We start from the raw sequence: 16,446 nt of genomic DNA, 5'->3' as shown, positions 1-16,446 counted from the left end.
AATACTTTTTGACCTGTATAAGTCACAGGTGCCAGACCAGCTCCCAAAGACAGAGGTGCAATGTTGCCCATGAGGTGGCACAGAGTTACTTTGCACTGGGGGACATGATGTCTAAAAAAGACAGTATTTTTTTGAAACATCAGTGTAGCTGAGAGTGAGTCAGGACTCCTGAGTCATCTTGTTGGCCTTCCCTTTATAACTTTTTTATAATTTCATATAAGTGCATTTGTCTGTGCTGTGTTTGATTTTCCTCATCAAAACCAATATCTCTGTGTGTGTGTGTGTTGTAAAACAGAAAAGGTTTATAGCATCCTCTTATCACACAGTAGGTCTCAGAACACCTCAGTCAAAATACACAAAGTGTTTTCAGGTGCTGAAAAGGTCTCTGGCAGTTTGTAACAGGAAAAAAAGGGCAGGAGTGCCAATGATACAGTTTCTCTGCCTTGTGCTTGGCATCGCTGGCATGACTGCGTTGGAGTACAGGCAATGTAAAGCACCATGAAGGACTTGTCACCTTTCAGGGCTGAAGGGAAGGGAGAAAGAACTGGGGTTTCTCACACTGGAGAGCTTTTCTCAGGATGATAGTGATCCCCTTGGTCTCTTTAGAGAGGTTCAGTGTGTTTCTGAGGCTCCCAGCCCAATGACAGCAGTACGCTGCAAGTTGCTACTAGCTGTGACCTTGCTTGGCTAGCTGGTGGAAAAAGGCGTATTTTCCGAATACTCCTATCTTGCAAAACATACAAGGTCTTAGAAGCTTGAAAAGAGATTAGCTGAAGCAGAACCTTAAATCCCGAAGCCCTGGAAAAAAGGCTCACCAAAGCATTTGGATCAGTGGTGACTGGGGACATCTTTTACTGTTTAAGATAGAAAGGACAGTGAAGGTGAGAGTGCAACTGCAGCAGCCAGGAGGGAGGAGCAGAAAGTGTATATCCTTAATTTATAATACAAGTCAGAAAAAAAAATCAACAAGAAGAAAATTTTTATTTATCCTACATCCCCACTCAGCATTTTTGGAAGCCCGATTTGAAGGGCTGAGATTTTGAGCACTGTTGCTGGCTACCTATCCTCACAAAATTTGAAGAAACAAAGTAAAATCCTACTTAAGTGGATGTCAGGGGTGGTTTTGTGACCTAAATCCCCAGAGCCAGGATTTTGCTCAATGAATGAGCCCAAAGAGCCTAGAATAGTGGATAACCTAACAGCAAGCTTTTCCTCTTAATTATCTCTTTCTCTGCTTGAAATTTCAGGGCCAATTCTGAAGGTTGTTTGAACAACGTAGGCACCACCCCAGGTGAACAGGCACTGAGCTTTGCCAGTTCCTTTCTCAGAAAGCTTTCAGGGATGGTTAGATGGGGAAAAGTATTATACTGGTTTCTTGAGGCAGGACTAAGTGATGCAGTAACAGAATGAATGAAGGAGTCAGTGGTTAAGTAGTCAGAGTTGGGAGGCTGAGCTTTGCAATCATCTTATATCAGAGACTAACAGATGCCAGCTCTATCAGGAAATGAGCTATCTGAGCTGAAAGGCGACTGTCCTGGGATACAGGGAGGACCATATCTTTCCCTTGGATGACACCGCCCACAGAAACAGGTGTGTTGCAATCACAGGCAGCTAAATGGGATCAGGAAGACACTAGAACTATGCAGAAAGATAGTACAATATTTGTAGTGAACTGGTGAGTGCAAAATCCAAGATTTCACAGAGAAATCTGTGAAATTTCTTTGTTCCCCTCATCATTTCCTCCCATGGGGAACTGCTGTTGCTCCTACCCCATGGGAGAAGATCTGACACAAAGAGAAACCTTATATCAGTGTGCTGTAGAAATGGGCCTTCAATAAAACTCAGGTTCCCCAAATGCATGAGATCTACATGCTGGACTTTTCTTGACTGCGAGCCTGCCCAAAAATCCCAGATTTAAAACACTATCTGAGAGTGGATGGACAAGCTTTGAACTTCCAAGGAGATTTACTTCTGGGGCTGAGATGGGCACATTTCAGTGTGCTGCTATTGGCACACAGAGAGATGATGAAGATAAAGACACAATGCTTAGGGCATTTGTCAGGTTGGGGGAGCATCTGCTTCAGTCCTAGCTCTACTGTTCCCCAGGGAATAAAACAAAGTAGTGCTGTTCAGATTCAAGTATTTAACTGCTGTTCTGAACATCCCAAAACACGTGAATCCAAGATTTCAGATCTATGTAGGCAGGGCTGCAAGGAGCAACACCGACTTTGGCTGAAGTTTACTGGAGTTAAGAATTTCAGGTCATTGAGGCAGTTGTTCAGATTTTGAGGAACTCATCCTTACTTCTGACTTGGTGAACTAGATGTCTTGAATTTCATATTAAATGCAGTTAGAGCTAGAAGACCACAGAAAATGTCCACTAGATTTAGCCCTAGCAGTACCACCAAAGTCCTGAGTGGAGACACAAAGAGATGGTGGCCATGACACTCAGTGTCAGTCTGCTGGAGGAATTCCCTGTGGTGCAGAGGTGAAGCCCAACAAGCAGATAAACTAGATGTATCTGGGGCTAATGAGGCAACAATTTTTGTGAGTCGAAAGCATTTTTCTTCTCTAGAAAAGAGAGAAAATGAAAATTGGATTGTATCTATTTTTAGGCAAATTAAAAAGTGCCTCAAAAATAGCTTAAGCAATATGAAAGTGGAGCAATTCCTCAAGTTCTGCAAGAATAAAGGAGGTCAGGAACCTCATAAGCCAATTTTTGAAGTAGCTGTGAATGTTTCATTTTTGCAGCCCTCTCTGATGTGTGCCTGCTTTAAAACATATTGTGATGCCAGCAGAAGCCTGCTCCTGCACCCTGAATCCATGGGGTCCTTCAAAGGCAACCAACCAGCCTAATGTATGCGTAGTCATCCCACAAATTTGGTTCCGTGTTTTACATCCTAAACATTCACCATAACCCTAGCCAGCCATTGCCACCCACTGTGACAAAAGTCTTGTGTCTCCCACTAAAAGCAATCAGATTTATCAAGATTTGTCACATCTCCCTCTAAAAACGACTGCCTTGAAGGGTGCCTCTGTAGGAAGTGTATTTTGGAGGCTGTCTGCCTTTGGCTTTTACCCTGATTCCTCAGGTTTCATCATTCGTAGTTTAAGTTGCCAGCAAACATTGAACTTCTGAAAAAGCATGAGCAGAACTAAGAGAAGGCTTTGGAGACAAGACAGATTTGAAAACTGCTGCCCACAGAGTTTCAGTTAGTATGTTGTGGGCTATTCAGGTTGAAAGTGAAAGCTGAGGGGTATGCGTGCTCCTAAATCACCCAGGAGATGAGTATAATCTGCTCAGAGAAATGTTTTAGTCACCATCCCTGAAGGTATTTAAAAGATGTGTAGATGTGATGCTTAGGGACATGGGTTAGTGGCGGACTTGGCAGTGTTGGGTTAATGGTTGGACTCAATCACCTTATTGGTCTTTTTCAGCCATTTGATTCTTTGATTCTGTAATAGCTAAGTAATGCTTGCCTTTTGCCCCAAATATTGAAATAATCCCAGACATACAATTAAATGGGAAGAGCTGCACCAAGAAGAGATGTCAGCCCTTTCCCGGTGTGGATGGAGCAAGGCTGTGATGGGGCAGCATGCGAGGAGGAGGCCCGATAAGGCCACTTGTCTGCACATCACTTTGGCAGGGGGAGGGAGCCGTGCCCCCTGTCAAGCTCTTCTCTGCCAGCCCCTCAGCATGCCTTCTCCAGCGGATCCACGCCAGCCCCGGTGCTGGCCTGTGGCCAGCTGGCCTGCCTCCACCTGCCTGTCGCTGCCAGTCATGGGGCAGAGGTGACACCCTGGTCAGAGGAGGGGAAGAGCTGAGAGACTGTGCCATGGAACTGCTCTCCCCAGCAGCGTTGTGCAGGTGGAACAGCGAAGCAGCAACTGGTATCAAGCTCCTAGAGAAGGCGGAATCAATCGCCATTCCCGGGACATGAAGAGGAAGGAATATGCAGAACAGCTTGCAACAGAAATGCAACAGGATTGCGTGAAAAACCCACTCCAGTACAACAGAAAGGAAGGCTGATGGTGATGGTGGCATCTGACCATCCTCTTGAGGAGAGCCCTGCCTCCTGTCCTGGTTGTGCCTAGGCACACGCCTCCCACCCTTCATCCCCTTTAGTACAATTAGGTTTTAACCACTTGCCAGCAATGTGTGGGGCTTTGGTGACTGCTGTGGGCATGGGAGGTTGCAACACAAGCTTCCCTCTGCTTTGAGATTACAGATCCAAGGGGCAGCAATTCTCCTGCTGCCCTGCAAGCAGAGAATGTGCTTCAGAAAACAGCTTGAATGTCAGCCAGCAGCTATGGGGTGCCCCAGGCAGGAGGAGGAGGGAGTCTCAGGAGTGCTCACCTCCTTTGCTGCTGAGGAACCGGGACTTTTCCTCTAGTGGTGCAGATGAGGCTCTGAAACTGTTTAACCCAAGATCTGTTATCAAAAGCCTAATCACTGTCATGCCCAAAGGGATGCAAAGAGAGATACCCTTATTAAACATTGCAGTAAATACCTTCTATTTTTGTCAAGCCCTAGTAGGACAAGTGTGTGCCTTGGTGCCCTGTATAAGTGAGGTCTGCCCCTTCACAAACCCTGCCTGCATATTCCCAGGACTGACATCTTCCACTCCCTCCCTCTTGCTCATTCCCTCTCTCTCAGATGATGCAGAGTGCCAGCAAGTCCCTCAATGGTGTCATATCTGTCCTTTTTATTCATTGCAGGGTTTATTTTTAGCCTGAAACAACTGCTTCCTAAAAATGGAGTTCCTAATGACACGGGAGCTGGACACAGCTATGTAAGGTATCCAGGGCTTGGCCTCACAGCTTCTCCTGTCTGTCTCTCTCTTTGTTGTGAGTCCAGGACAGCAAAGTTTGCTGCTCCCCACCAACCTTGCAGTGTTTGGGCTGATCACCAGGAAGGCAGCAGAAAGAGAAACTCAGTTCAAACTTCACCTGAAGCCTTGGTCTCCCCCTCTTCCCAAATCAAGAAAGAGAGGGACATTTACCCACCCTTTGCTGTACTCCAAGGGCACCCCTATGAAGGCAACTTGCTGGATCCTGGCAGGTTTTTACCTGCTTTTCTGCTGCAAGGCAGAAGAGGGACTGAACTTCCCCACTTATGATGGGAAAGACCGAGTGATCGACCTGAACGAGAAGAACTACAAGCAGGCCCTGAAGAAGTATGACATGCTCTGCCTGCTCTTCCATGAGCCTGTGAGTTCTGACAAGGTCTCCCAAAAGCAGTTCCAGATGACAGAGATGGTTCTGGAGGTAAGTGCTGCTGCATGTCCCAGTCGGGATCGATATCACAGCTCTGGTCAGAGCCATGGAGAGGAGTCACAGGACAGGACAGTCAAATAGTCTCAGGCAGGGGAGGTTGAGCACCCAAAAGTTTGTGTTTGTTTACTTGGATTTGAATTAGCCACTGCCTGAATTCTGCAAAGCCCAGAAAAAAAAACCTCTTTTGTGCTCTTCTTGGTTGTTTGCTGGGAAATAATCTTTCTGGATTGTGTGTCAGAAACCCAGGCAATAGCGAGTAACCTTGCGAACCTCAGTAACATGAACTCAGCTCAGCTGAGCTTTCTCAAATCGCAGCACAAACCTGGGTACATAGCTTGAAATTTTTTGATCCTTCGTCATTCTGTGCAAGCCAGTATCCCACCTGTATTCTGGACTCGGTCCCACTTTTTATCCCACTAGGAGAAATCTGTCAAGAAGTCTTATCAAGCTGTGCAGCAAACGGGAGTCCTAGCTCCCCATCTCAAAATCTCCCCATTGGTGCAGTATTAAATCCCTTTTTGTTTTTCTGACACTTAGTTGCCTGCTTGGAATCAGTCTATAGCTGCTTGTTAATGCAACCATTCACTTTTGTGCTAGAAAAAGAATGTTGTTAATTCTTTGGTGAAAGAATCCTCAGTAAAATAAATCATGGTAAAAATTACAATGCAGACTAGTAGGATTTTTCCTTGTAGTGTAGCTGTAATCTAGGGAATCATACAACTGCAACCTGGGATTGTTAGGTGTCTGTTTCCTACCAGGGGCCTGCAAATATTCCCTCTTAACTAAAAGACACATTTGGAAAGAAAGTATGAATTGCAGAAGAAACACCTAAGCTTCATTTATCATATCCAGAGAGAAAATGTGTTGCATCCCGAGAAGTATAGCTAATGTGAATTAGAAAATGTGCTTGCTGAGGACTCAGACCCAAAAAAGCCCAGTGTCAAGTTCAAGGTCTGCTGACCTCCTCAGCAAGCCTCATGACTGCCTGAAAGAAAGATTCAAAAACTAACAAGGTTTTAGTTACCTGTCAGGCAACAGTTACTTTCTGCAGGTGAGTGATCAAATAACATTTGGCAAAGAAAGGAAAAAAATGATGCTGGAACTCCAGCCAAAAGGAGTATTCTTGGTAGTGTAATCACACTGTTGTTTAATAGGGTAGCTATTTTGTGCTCGATAGGTGGCAAACTGTTACTAGGGACATATTTATAGAAACCTGACAGAAGCATGTCCCATCCCTGGAAGTATTCAAGGCCAGGTTGAATGGGGTGCTTGGAAACCTGGTCTAATGGAAGGTGTCCCTGTCTGTGGCAGGGAGGTTGGAATCAGATTAAGATACCTTCAGACTCAAATAGTTCTATGTTTCTATGATTCTGTGGTCTGTTGTCTACTACCAGTTTTAGTCCCCATGACACCTAAACTGGTGGTAGCAACCAGACCTATCAAGAGTGCCATGGATGCAATACAGTCTGGCTTAAAACTTTTGTTTTTCAGGATTGGATTCAGCAGTTGATAACATGAGCTTAGGACTCACATGATTTATTTGTTTTCCGACTGCCTCTCTGCCATGGACTTCTTATGTGACCTTGGGCAAGAGACTGAGGATTAGATACACAGGAGACTTTACACAATTGTAGTGCTTCAGTCCCCTAGTGCTCATCTACCAGCTAACTGTGCCACGCATCAGCTGGCACTTGTGGCTTTGACCTCAAAATTTCCCAAGCACTTGCAATGCTGATTCAGTGCATGTCTCACAGTTTCACACTCCCTCCCCTGGACTGGGAACTGCCACAGCAGCAGTCTGACAGCCCAAGCACAGAGCAATCTGCAGACTGAACATTTCCTTGCCTTTGTCAGCCAAGGGAATCAGATGGGGAGAGGGTCTCACAAGGCAACAGAGAAGATAGGATATGTCCTATCCTGCACAGGACGCAGCCCAGCATGGTGTTTGTGCTCCCAATTTCTGTACTAACTCAACCATGAAAGCACTCAGGAAAGGAGTGGGCAAGCCAGGTTGTAATCTACTCTTTCTTGTGACATCATTCACCTCCCTCACCTCAAACCACAATGTGCCACAGGGGTAATTTTCAATTTTCCCTGCCAGAGCTCATCCAGCTGTTGAACTTCATTGCATGTTCACCAGCGTAGGGAGAAGGAAAGAAATGGCTGCAGTGGCTCCTTGGTTATGTTCACCCGTGAGATGAGCTGCCTGGGATCAGTATCCCTGGAAGCAGCCTGCAACTGAACCCAGCTCTCGTGTAATTTGAGCGTATACTCGGAGTAGTGAGCTGCTCTGTGGGCACAGGAGCAGTGACAGGGCTCTTGTTCCAGCCAAACCTGGGAAAAGTTCACTCAGGAAGGCTTTACGTATCTAATTTCAGTAGAGGGTTCAGGGCTTTGAGTGCTGAAGGTCCTTTACACCTAAAATGAAGTATCTAAGACATAAATACTCCAGCTCTGACTATTCCCTGACAGCTGGCTTGGAAGGCTCTCCATGTAGGGCGCTGCCTATGGTAAGATGCTCCTTTCTGGAGCACCTTATGTTTTTCCATCTTACTGTACTGACGATTTTCCTGTTGTTTTACAATGAGACATGCTGCTTCCATGGACAGCTTGGAAAACATCATGTCCTTAGTCCTGCTTTCATACAATGGCACTGGTCTCCATCATTAGGAATAATTAGGAGCTTCCATCTGACACACAGGGAGGTGTGGAGCCAAGCAAAGGTCTGAGCTGGGTGGTTAAGGGTTGTTACATCATATTGCCTGATGTACATGTGTGGGTGGGCACACAGAAGCGAATGGGCTTAATGAATGTTAAGTCCAGAAAACCCCCACCCGCACCTTGTAAGAAACGAGTAATCCCAAGGAACAAAGATCTGAAGAATTATCTGAGACACCAAGAAAAGAGCAGGAGAGATGCAGCACGGTTTCCTTGAAATATGTAGCTCGTCAGTAACAAGATCTGACTGGGGCCTCTCCCAGGAGTGAGGAGCATGTGAGGCTGTCTCTTAACTGGGTCCTTTGGTGTTTTATGGGGCTTGAGCTCTTGTGGTAACATTTCCTTCTTTCAGGGCACTTCAGCCTCTTCCCTTCCAAGTCCCTGCTCTTCACAAAACTTGCAATAGCTTTATTACATATGAGATCACTGACTCTGGAAATTTTGGTTCAAAAGGGCCAATAGCCAGTAAAGTTGTTAGGGGAGGCAGCTGACAGACAGACCTCAGGGGAGTGACAAAAGAAACACAAGGTTCTCATATACTTAAGAAATAAAACTGAAAACCTGACAGCAAATAAGTAAAGTTAAGCAGTTATTTAAGGACTTTAACAAACTATAACTATGAACAGCTGATTGAGAAGCGATATGATAGGAAATATTTCCTTCCCAAAACAAAAGACCAGCATGCAGGACTGACTGACGCTGTCCAAAGCTCAGGGTCCACACTCACTATCACCAGAAAAGGGATGATGTCACCAGGCTGATATCACAGTTGGCACAGCACGTGGGGTTTTCAGTTCCCTGCACCCAGGTGCACTGGGAACCATCACAAGATTCCCATGCAGCCCAGGGTGCCTTTCTAAGTTGGAAACCATCATGGAGCAGTCCTGAGAGCTCTTGCCACCTACACTGCTGGGTGCCACCTGGTGAGGACAGGATCCAGGGACAACTGACCCCCCCCGGGAGCAAAAGAAGCTGCTCTGTCATCCTTTGTGCATGACAACAGCTCCAGGGATAGCCCCTGAGGTCCCAGTGGGAAAGCTAGGGACTGTCAGATTAATCTATCAGGATAATAGCCAAAGCAATGATTGGAGATGCCTACTGTTTTCTGGCTAGATTGGAAAGGGGTTGGAGAAGGATTGCTCTAAGACAACCCAGGACAGGGATATCATGAGCACAGGCTGTTTCATAGCTCAGGTTAAAGGACTTTTCTCCTTTGCTTGCCTTTCTCCTATGACTCCACTCTGCTCCACAGGCTACTGGAGAACACCTGCATCTTGAGTGGGGAAAATCCTCCATATAGGCCAGTGCAGAGGTTGAACCAGGCAGTCCCAGAGTGAATAGTGCCTATTCCTAATCTGTGGTGATTTTTACAAGAGCTCTGCACACTTCATGAGGTGAGCACAGTGAAGAAGCAGACAAAACAGCCAAGCAATCACAATAATTATTTAACAGGAAAGTAAGAGAAAAAGCTACTTGTCCTAAAGGGTCGCAGTTTTAATGAAAAAGGGTCAAGAGAGGAAAAGATCAAAGCAGTGAAGCTGAGAAATACCAGTTCTGCTTTCCTTCTATGTATATCCCCTAACATACTTTACCCTGTCTCATACCACCATTTCTCAGACCTTCTCCCTTCTCCTCATCTCTGAATCTCCTAAATAGGGAGTTTTACCTTCCAGTGGGCCAGCCTGTCTCTAGGGAATCTTGTAGCAAGAATAACAAGCAGTGGGGTTAGGGGCTTTCCTTTTGCACTTGTGAAGCTCTTTCCTCTGCTGAAACTTGCTCAGTCTTGGCTTCCCTGTCATTCTTCCCTTGCCATCTGTGTGCATGTGTAATATCCTTAAAAAAGAGAGGCTCATCAAGCCCAGATATTTTAGTCTCTTCAGTGCAACAGTGACCCTGGACTGAAAGTTCATGGAGAACTGCCCTAGCAAAAACCAGTCTGATTAGTGGTAAGAGAAGAGGTATGTGCCTACTAAAGAAGTGGCTTCCACTATAAGTAAGCTAATGCAAAGAATAAGGAAGGAAGGAAAAGAAAAAAGCATGCACCAATTACTTTACCATTTGAAGCCATTTAAGTAGGTCTCAGCTTATCAACAGACAGCACAATACTGATTTTTAGCAACAGCACCCAGGAGGATTTCACTTACTTATATGCCAGTCACAAAAACAAGTTACAGAGAGCTCCCTGTTTCACAGATGGGCACACTGACATCTAGGGACAACTATGTTACCTGATCTTTCTGTATAACAGTGGTAGAAATAATTTCCAAGGCTCCATTACCTATCATTGCCATGTTTCTTTCTTTGAAGTCCCTCTGTCAGTTCCCAGTAGTGAGTTTGAACTGTCTGCATGAGCAGCATTTAGCATAAGAGACCACTTTCAAAACCTTAACTGTGCTTTGAAAGGCATTTCTCTCATCTGCTAAATTATGATTGGAGAGAGGATTGTACTGACATCAGATCTTAGAGAAGAGAGCAATTATAATCCCAGGATCTAAAGAATACAAATGTCCCCTGGAGACATGGCAGACCCCTGTTAGCTTGGGTTTGGTTTGCTCACAGAGTGCAAGGCCAAGTCTGCTTAGTCTTTGCAGGCTTCCTTGGTCTTGAAGTAATGAGCTCTTATCACTGTCCAGCTGTTGCAGACAACCTCTGTAGGTGCCATAGAGTCATAGATTCATTTAGATTGGAAAAAATCTCTAAGATCATCGAGTCCAACCATTAACCCAGCACTGCCAAGCCCACCACTAAACAATATCTCTGAGTGCCACATCTACATGTCTTTTAAGTACTTCCAGGGATGTTGACTCCACCACTTTCCAGAGCAGCCAGTCCCAGGGCTTGACCACCCTTTTAGTGAAGAATTTTTTCCTAATATTATTATTTTCCTAATATCCAATCTAAACTTCCCCTGGTGCAATTTGAGACCATTTCCCTGCAAGACCTTGAGGCATGGAGGCTCCTTCTGAGTCACTCCTCCCTTCAGAAATGCAATTGAGGGAAATTGTTGAAAAGTCAATCCTTTTTGGTATTGGCCATCCTACCATGCTATTCAGCTTCCCCAGAAAGTGCCAGCAAGGTTTCCCAGCACCTTTCTGCTGGGCTGGTTCCCAGGAGGCAGAGTCTCGCTCTTGTACAATGAGGTGCCTTTCACAGAAACACAGGATGGTTTGGATTTGAAGGGACCTTAGAGATCATCTAGTTCCAGCCCTCCTGCCCAGGGGCAGGGACACCTTCCACTAGACCAGGTGTCACTTCCCGTTACGGGTGGGTCATCACACCAGGTTGCTCAAAGCCCCATCCAGCCTGGCCTTGAACATTTCCAAAATCCACAGCTTCTCTGGGCAACTTGTTTCTGTGTCTCATCACTCTCACAATAGTGAATTTCTTCCTTTGCCTGTCCCGAGGGCTAGCTTGAGCTCATACTCGCCTACTCAGTGCACGTGTGTGGTGTCTGTAGTTATCATTTCATGTTCTCCACCCCGGACCTTGACATTTCTCAGGATCCTGTCCGCAGGCTGGAGCAGCTGTTGCTCTGCGGGGCAGACTGGATATGGTTGGCCATGCCATGCTCGCCCACCCTGACCTTAATCCAGAAGTTGGTCTGCCAGTGCCCTTCATCTAAAACTCAACTAATCAAAGCCTGTGACTGCCCTTCCTTCATGCCTGAGTGTAATTTGTGGGGAGAATGGAAAGGGGGTATGATAATTCTCTTTAAACACCTGGGAGAGAGAAGAGCTATTTAAACTCAAAGCCTAGGGACAAATGGTCTATGAATAAAACAAGTCTGGAACTACAAAGTCCCTAATCACCAGAGGAGGAAGGCTCAAGGGGAGAACAGTCTAACCAGTTTTAAATGGACATTGACCGCTTTGTGACAGAGATTGAATGACATGATTATGGGTCTGATCACCAAAGATATCCTTTTGCAGCCTCTGTCCCTAAATAACAGGCACCCAGGCAAGAAATCTATGGCTCAGGAGAAGTCTAGCAAGCTCCAAGTTTTTTTCTTTTTTCGCCTTTGCACATTGGGATTTACCTACATACATGAGAAAAGAACTTGCCCAAGGAAATAGAGCAAGCAGAAACGATGAAGAACTCAATTCCCAGGTAGTCGCTCCTCCCCTCGCTGGCGCCCCAGGAGGGTCAGTGCTCCCTCTTGAGCACTGCTGATGGTGCTCATTCCTGTGTGCTCTCTGACGCAGCTCCGCTGAAGGCCAGCTGCCGTACATGATATGTCCTTTTTCTGGGAACCCTGTCCAGCCCTGGCAGGAGACAGACTGCCGTCAGCTAGCAGACCTCTGACATCTCAAACCCTGTGCAAAAAGGGTTGTGTATATTTAAAGCTTTCCTCAGTTCTTATTTTTCTCTGCTCACTCCTTGGGTAAAAGGTTTTCCTGCTTCAAGGACCCCTCTGTTCCCCCAGCGTCCTGCCTCACTAATCCTTCCTGCAGATGCAGGACTGGAGCTCCCAGCTCTCGCCTACAGCATCCTGGACTCTGGGATTTCAGAGGTGCTAGCTTACAACCACTTGGTCAGAAACTGGAGAAATCTGACTGGTTCTTGGGAGCTGGAGGCGTAGGAATGACATGGGCAGTGGTCTGCGTAGGTGAATGGACTGAATACCAAACATGCTTCCCTCCTCCAGCACCTAATGAAAGGAACCAGCTTGTGCCCTGCATAGGCTTCACAGCCGCATCCACTCGTCAGTTCCAAAGCAGCCTTTCTGAGGCCAGAAAGGCAATAAGGCAGCAACAGCCTCACTTTTGTCAGAGACAGCCCCCAAATTGCACCTTCAGTCTCCCTTTTGCCAAAGGGGAGGTTAGCAGGGTGTGCCCCCAGCCCAATCCCAAACCCCACAGCCTGGGGCAGCACATGCGTGCACACACGCACGTCCCATCTGCCCTTGGCGTACGAGCTGCACAGCTGAGTTGGCAAAACATCTGTGATGTAGTGCCAGTGAGGACTGGCTGGGAGCAGCAGCAGGTGGCCCCTGCACCCATGGGTGCTTGGTGGCACAGGTATCAGCCTCAGTTAGTTCACGGCTGAGGGGGCCGTGCTTTGGCTTACAGCTCGCTAAAATTAGGGATGCCAGCAGCAGATAAAAATACAGCCCCAAGTATGTGAAACCTTTAGCAAGGCAGCCAAAGAGCACATTGTATGTCTAACTGTGCTGAGTGGCTGTGCAGCAACTGAAGCTCCCAAGCAGCATTTTTGGAGCATTACCTGTGAAAGCCACCTCTGAGAGAGTGACCTTTGGGTTTTCCATATACAGACACTTGCCTTTTAGTCCAAGGAGCAGTGATCCCTAGGAGCGCAGGTTCAACCTCTCCAAACAGCTCAGGTGGTGGAAATGTGTGGGAAGGTGGGAAACACAATTCTCCTTCAGTCCTCACTGCCAGCAGATTGACTTCTCTAATGGCAACTGCTTATCAGGCTTCTGGCCCTGCTCTTTGATCATCACGATACTTCAGGACTTCTAATTTACCAGCCTGAATTATGGAAGAACCTGAAACATTACTAGTGTGTTATGCAAGGGAATGCTAGAGGAGACAGCACAGCATTAGGAAGGAGAAATAACCCCCTCTGCTCTCCAGGAAACTGTCCACTGGCTTAAAAACCAGAGAAGCCAACTATAGCATTGAAGGCATGAGTCCTGCATAAGATTCAAAACTTCAGGGGAAATACCCTAGACACTTGCCATCTCCTCCTACTGTTTCTGAAAATAAAACCCCAACATTTTGGGATATAAAATCATCATCATTTCATCAATCAGTTTCTGACCATCAACATCAACTGCAGCTTTAAAAAGAGTAGCAGAGAAGTGTAGATCGCTTGTGGAACATTTCCTCATCATCTCCTGTTGCTCATCTCACATTGCTAGAGTTTTATTCTTCTTCCACTCCTAGATAGGGAAACAGAAAGCTCCCCGTGCTTAAGAGAAGTTTATTTATCTTGCCTTTCTGACACCCACATGCCTCAGACACCTGTCTCCCAGCCTGAGCAGCTAAGAAAGTTGAGCCTTACTGTCTGTGGGAGCTCCAGACAGGTGCTAGAGAAGTGGGAAGAAAATCCAGGCCAGAATATCAGAATGCCACTTCATAAAGAAAACTGACCATGCTGAGACAGCCACTCCTCCCATCCCCATTTGTAAACCCTCTCTGCTGGGTTTTATCTGCCATTTAGCAGCAAAATTGACTCTAAATTCAAGGTTTGGCACAATCAGTGTTGTCTGTAGCTGCAATAGTAGCATGGTCAGGCAGACAATGACATATCTGCTGCTGTACAACCTAGGATTTCAGAATGACCCTGTGCATCTTCTTAAATCTCAAAAGCTTCCCAGCGTCACACCTGAGTTCAGATAGGTACAGTGGGTGTGAAGCTGAGATGTTCGGCAGGGAGTTGTGTCTCTCCACACCCATTATTCAGAGTGCCTGTTACTGCTGACACCATACAAGATGAGGTGGTTCTTGTTTACTTGGTGGTACTCAAGCTTCACTTTGGGCTGGCACCTCTTGCACGTCCCAGAGGGTGGTGCACTCCCTCATGCTTATGTAAATTCAAGTATGCCTCTTACCTGAGGGATGTGGGAGAAAGGAGGTATGCTCCCAAATTCACACCTCTTTTCCCAAGGCTGCACAGGACACAGCTTGTGATCCTGTGGTTAGAAAGTATGCATGGCAAAGACTTCATGCACATGAGAGGAAGGCTGTAAAATGTGCATGAGATGTGAGCCTACAAGATACTGGGCTCTTTGCTCATCCTCTCAGCCAACTCTGCTTGCCCAAAGCTCCTGCTCTGTCCCATGGATTGCATGATCAGTAAGGTCCACTTCTTGCAGGGCAGTTTCTACTCTCCATCTCCCTGTGCAGTTGTTGAAGCTAAACTACTCACTATAGAAGCTGACACAAAGGCAAGGCCTCTGGCTAGCCAAGACTTCAAGCAGTACAATTTTAAAGGCATGAGGAGGAGGAGTGGGAGGAGGAGGGGCTGTGTTCTTAGATTACAGTTGCCTCTGACCCAAGGTCCCGAGCCAAGAGGATTGTCAAGATTAGAAACATTATCTGCATTCAAATCCCACTAGCATTATGGAATCAGAAAATACTGTAAGGGGATATATAAATGCTTGATACTGTAATGAGTAGGGAGCAACTAGCCAAACTACTGTGCCTCTGGCATACTCCATGTTTTGCTGCCTTATGGGGTTGAAGTATAGGTGTGGGAACATATCTTCACCTATGCACTGGTCAGACTCACCTGCTTCAGTGGAAAGCAGGGAAAGCAAGGCCCTGCATAGCTTGCACTTTCAAAAGCCACCGTGTAGGTACTGACACCCTGCAAAGGTCTCCTGACCCCAGGCACTACCAGAGTAGAAAGAGCTAAAGAGAGTCTCATGTTACACAAAGAGTTCCCTGTTGTGACACACTGCTCTGAGGATGAGCACAGACTGTACTGCTCTCCTCATTGTTTCATTCGCATGAAGGTCTGAGCAGAGGAGCCAGGGTGCCTGCTTGGCTCCCAGCTCTGTCGCCTCATGCGAACATAACCCCCAGGCACACACCCCCTGTACACATTCATGCTCCTGTATACACACATTGTTGCACATCTTCTCTCAGGATGAGCCTCTTCAGAGAGACATCTCTAAACATTCATATCCACAACACACACACCTCCAAGAGACAGTCTTGCTAGACACAGTCACACAAAGCCCTGCCACACCAACGGGAACACCTCCAGAATTACTGTGGCCATTTCTGGCTACTGAGCACTCTCACAATCTCATACGAAGAGGCTTTCATCACATCACCCATGTTTTCTTGACACATTCACTCTTTCCCAGCAAGATCCCATGCTCACAGCTACATGGCTACGCCCACACCTATCCAAAGACCTACCTTGTGTGAGCTACATACTGACATACATGAGTTCTGATTAACGCCTCCTCTCCTGCAATCAACCCAACCACTTGTCTGTAGCAGGTGTTGCAGCTTTTCTGCACATTTTTGACCTTCTTCAAACACCCACAAGAAATCCTAACCACCTCCTGTGTGCAGGAGTTAAGAACTATTGGGCTTAAACTACCCTGACTTTGTCTGGCACATGGCTGACATAACTCTAAGTAGCTAGATTAAGTATTAACTGGAGTGGACATGACTGAACAAGTCTTCTTCCCTTGGGCTTTCTGTGTTTTACCTCTGGCCACAGAGCAGCCAGAGCTTCAAGCGTTGACTCTGAGAAATCTCTTGCCGAATATGCACAACTGCCAACAAGCATGCTGACAACGTCCCAGAAAGTTGATGATCCTACAGGCTCCATCCCTTTGTCCAGAAAAGACAGATCCCCATAATGGGGAATCTTCTCTCACCACTGCTCGCTTGGAGATGTCTAGAGAGCTCACAAGAGGTTTCCATCTCTCACTGCAGTATGGGTACCAGCTGCTCTCAGGGCTCTGAG

At 46.4% G+C, this 16,446-nt stretch overlaps 1 protein-coding gene across 1 annotated transcript in view; it reads left to right on the top strand.

Moving 5' to 3' along the window:
- The first annotated feature begins 4,606 nt into the window (after positions 1-4,606).
- The window catches only part of CASQ2 (calsequestrin 2), a 37,899-nt gene continuing 26,059 nt past the window's right edge, over positions 4,607-16,446 (top strand). The window contains exon 1 of the mRNA XM_050333276.1: positions 4,607-5,268. Coding sequence (XP_050189233.1) covers positions 5,035-5,268 — 234 coding nt within the window. The 5' untranslated portion in view covers positions 4,607-5,034. The remainder of the gene's footprint in view (positions 5,269-16,446) is intronic.

The sequence above is a fragment of the Myiozetetes cayanensis genome, unplaced genomic scaffold, assembly GCF_022539395.1.
Source record: "Myiozetetes cayanensis isolate MyiCay16 unplaced genomic scaffold, myiCay2020 scf5-8, whole genome shotgun sequence".
Lineage (NCBI taxonomy): Eukaryota > Metazoa > Chordata > Aves > Passeriformes > Tyrannidae > Myiozetetes > Myiozetetes cayanensis.
The sequence above is the reverse complement of the archived record's forward strand: the minus strand, read 5'-3'. Positions and strand labels throughout refer to the sequence as shown.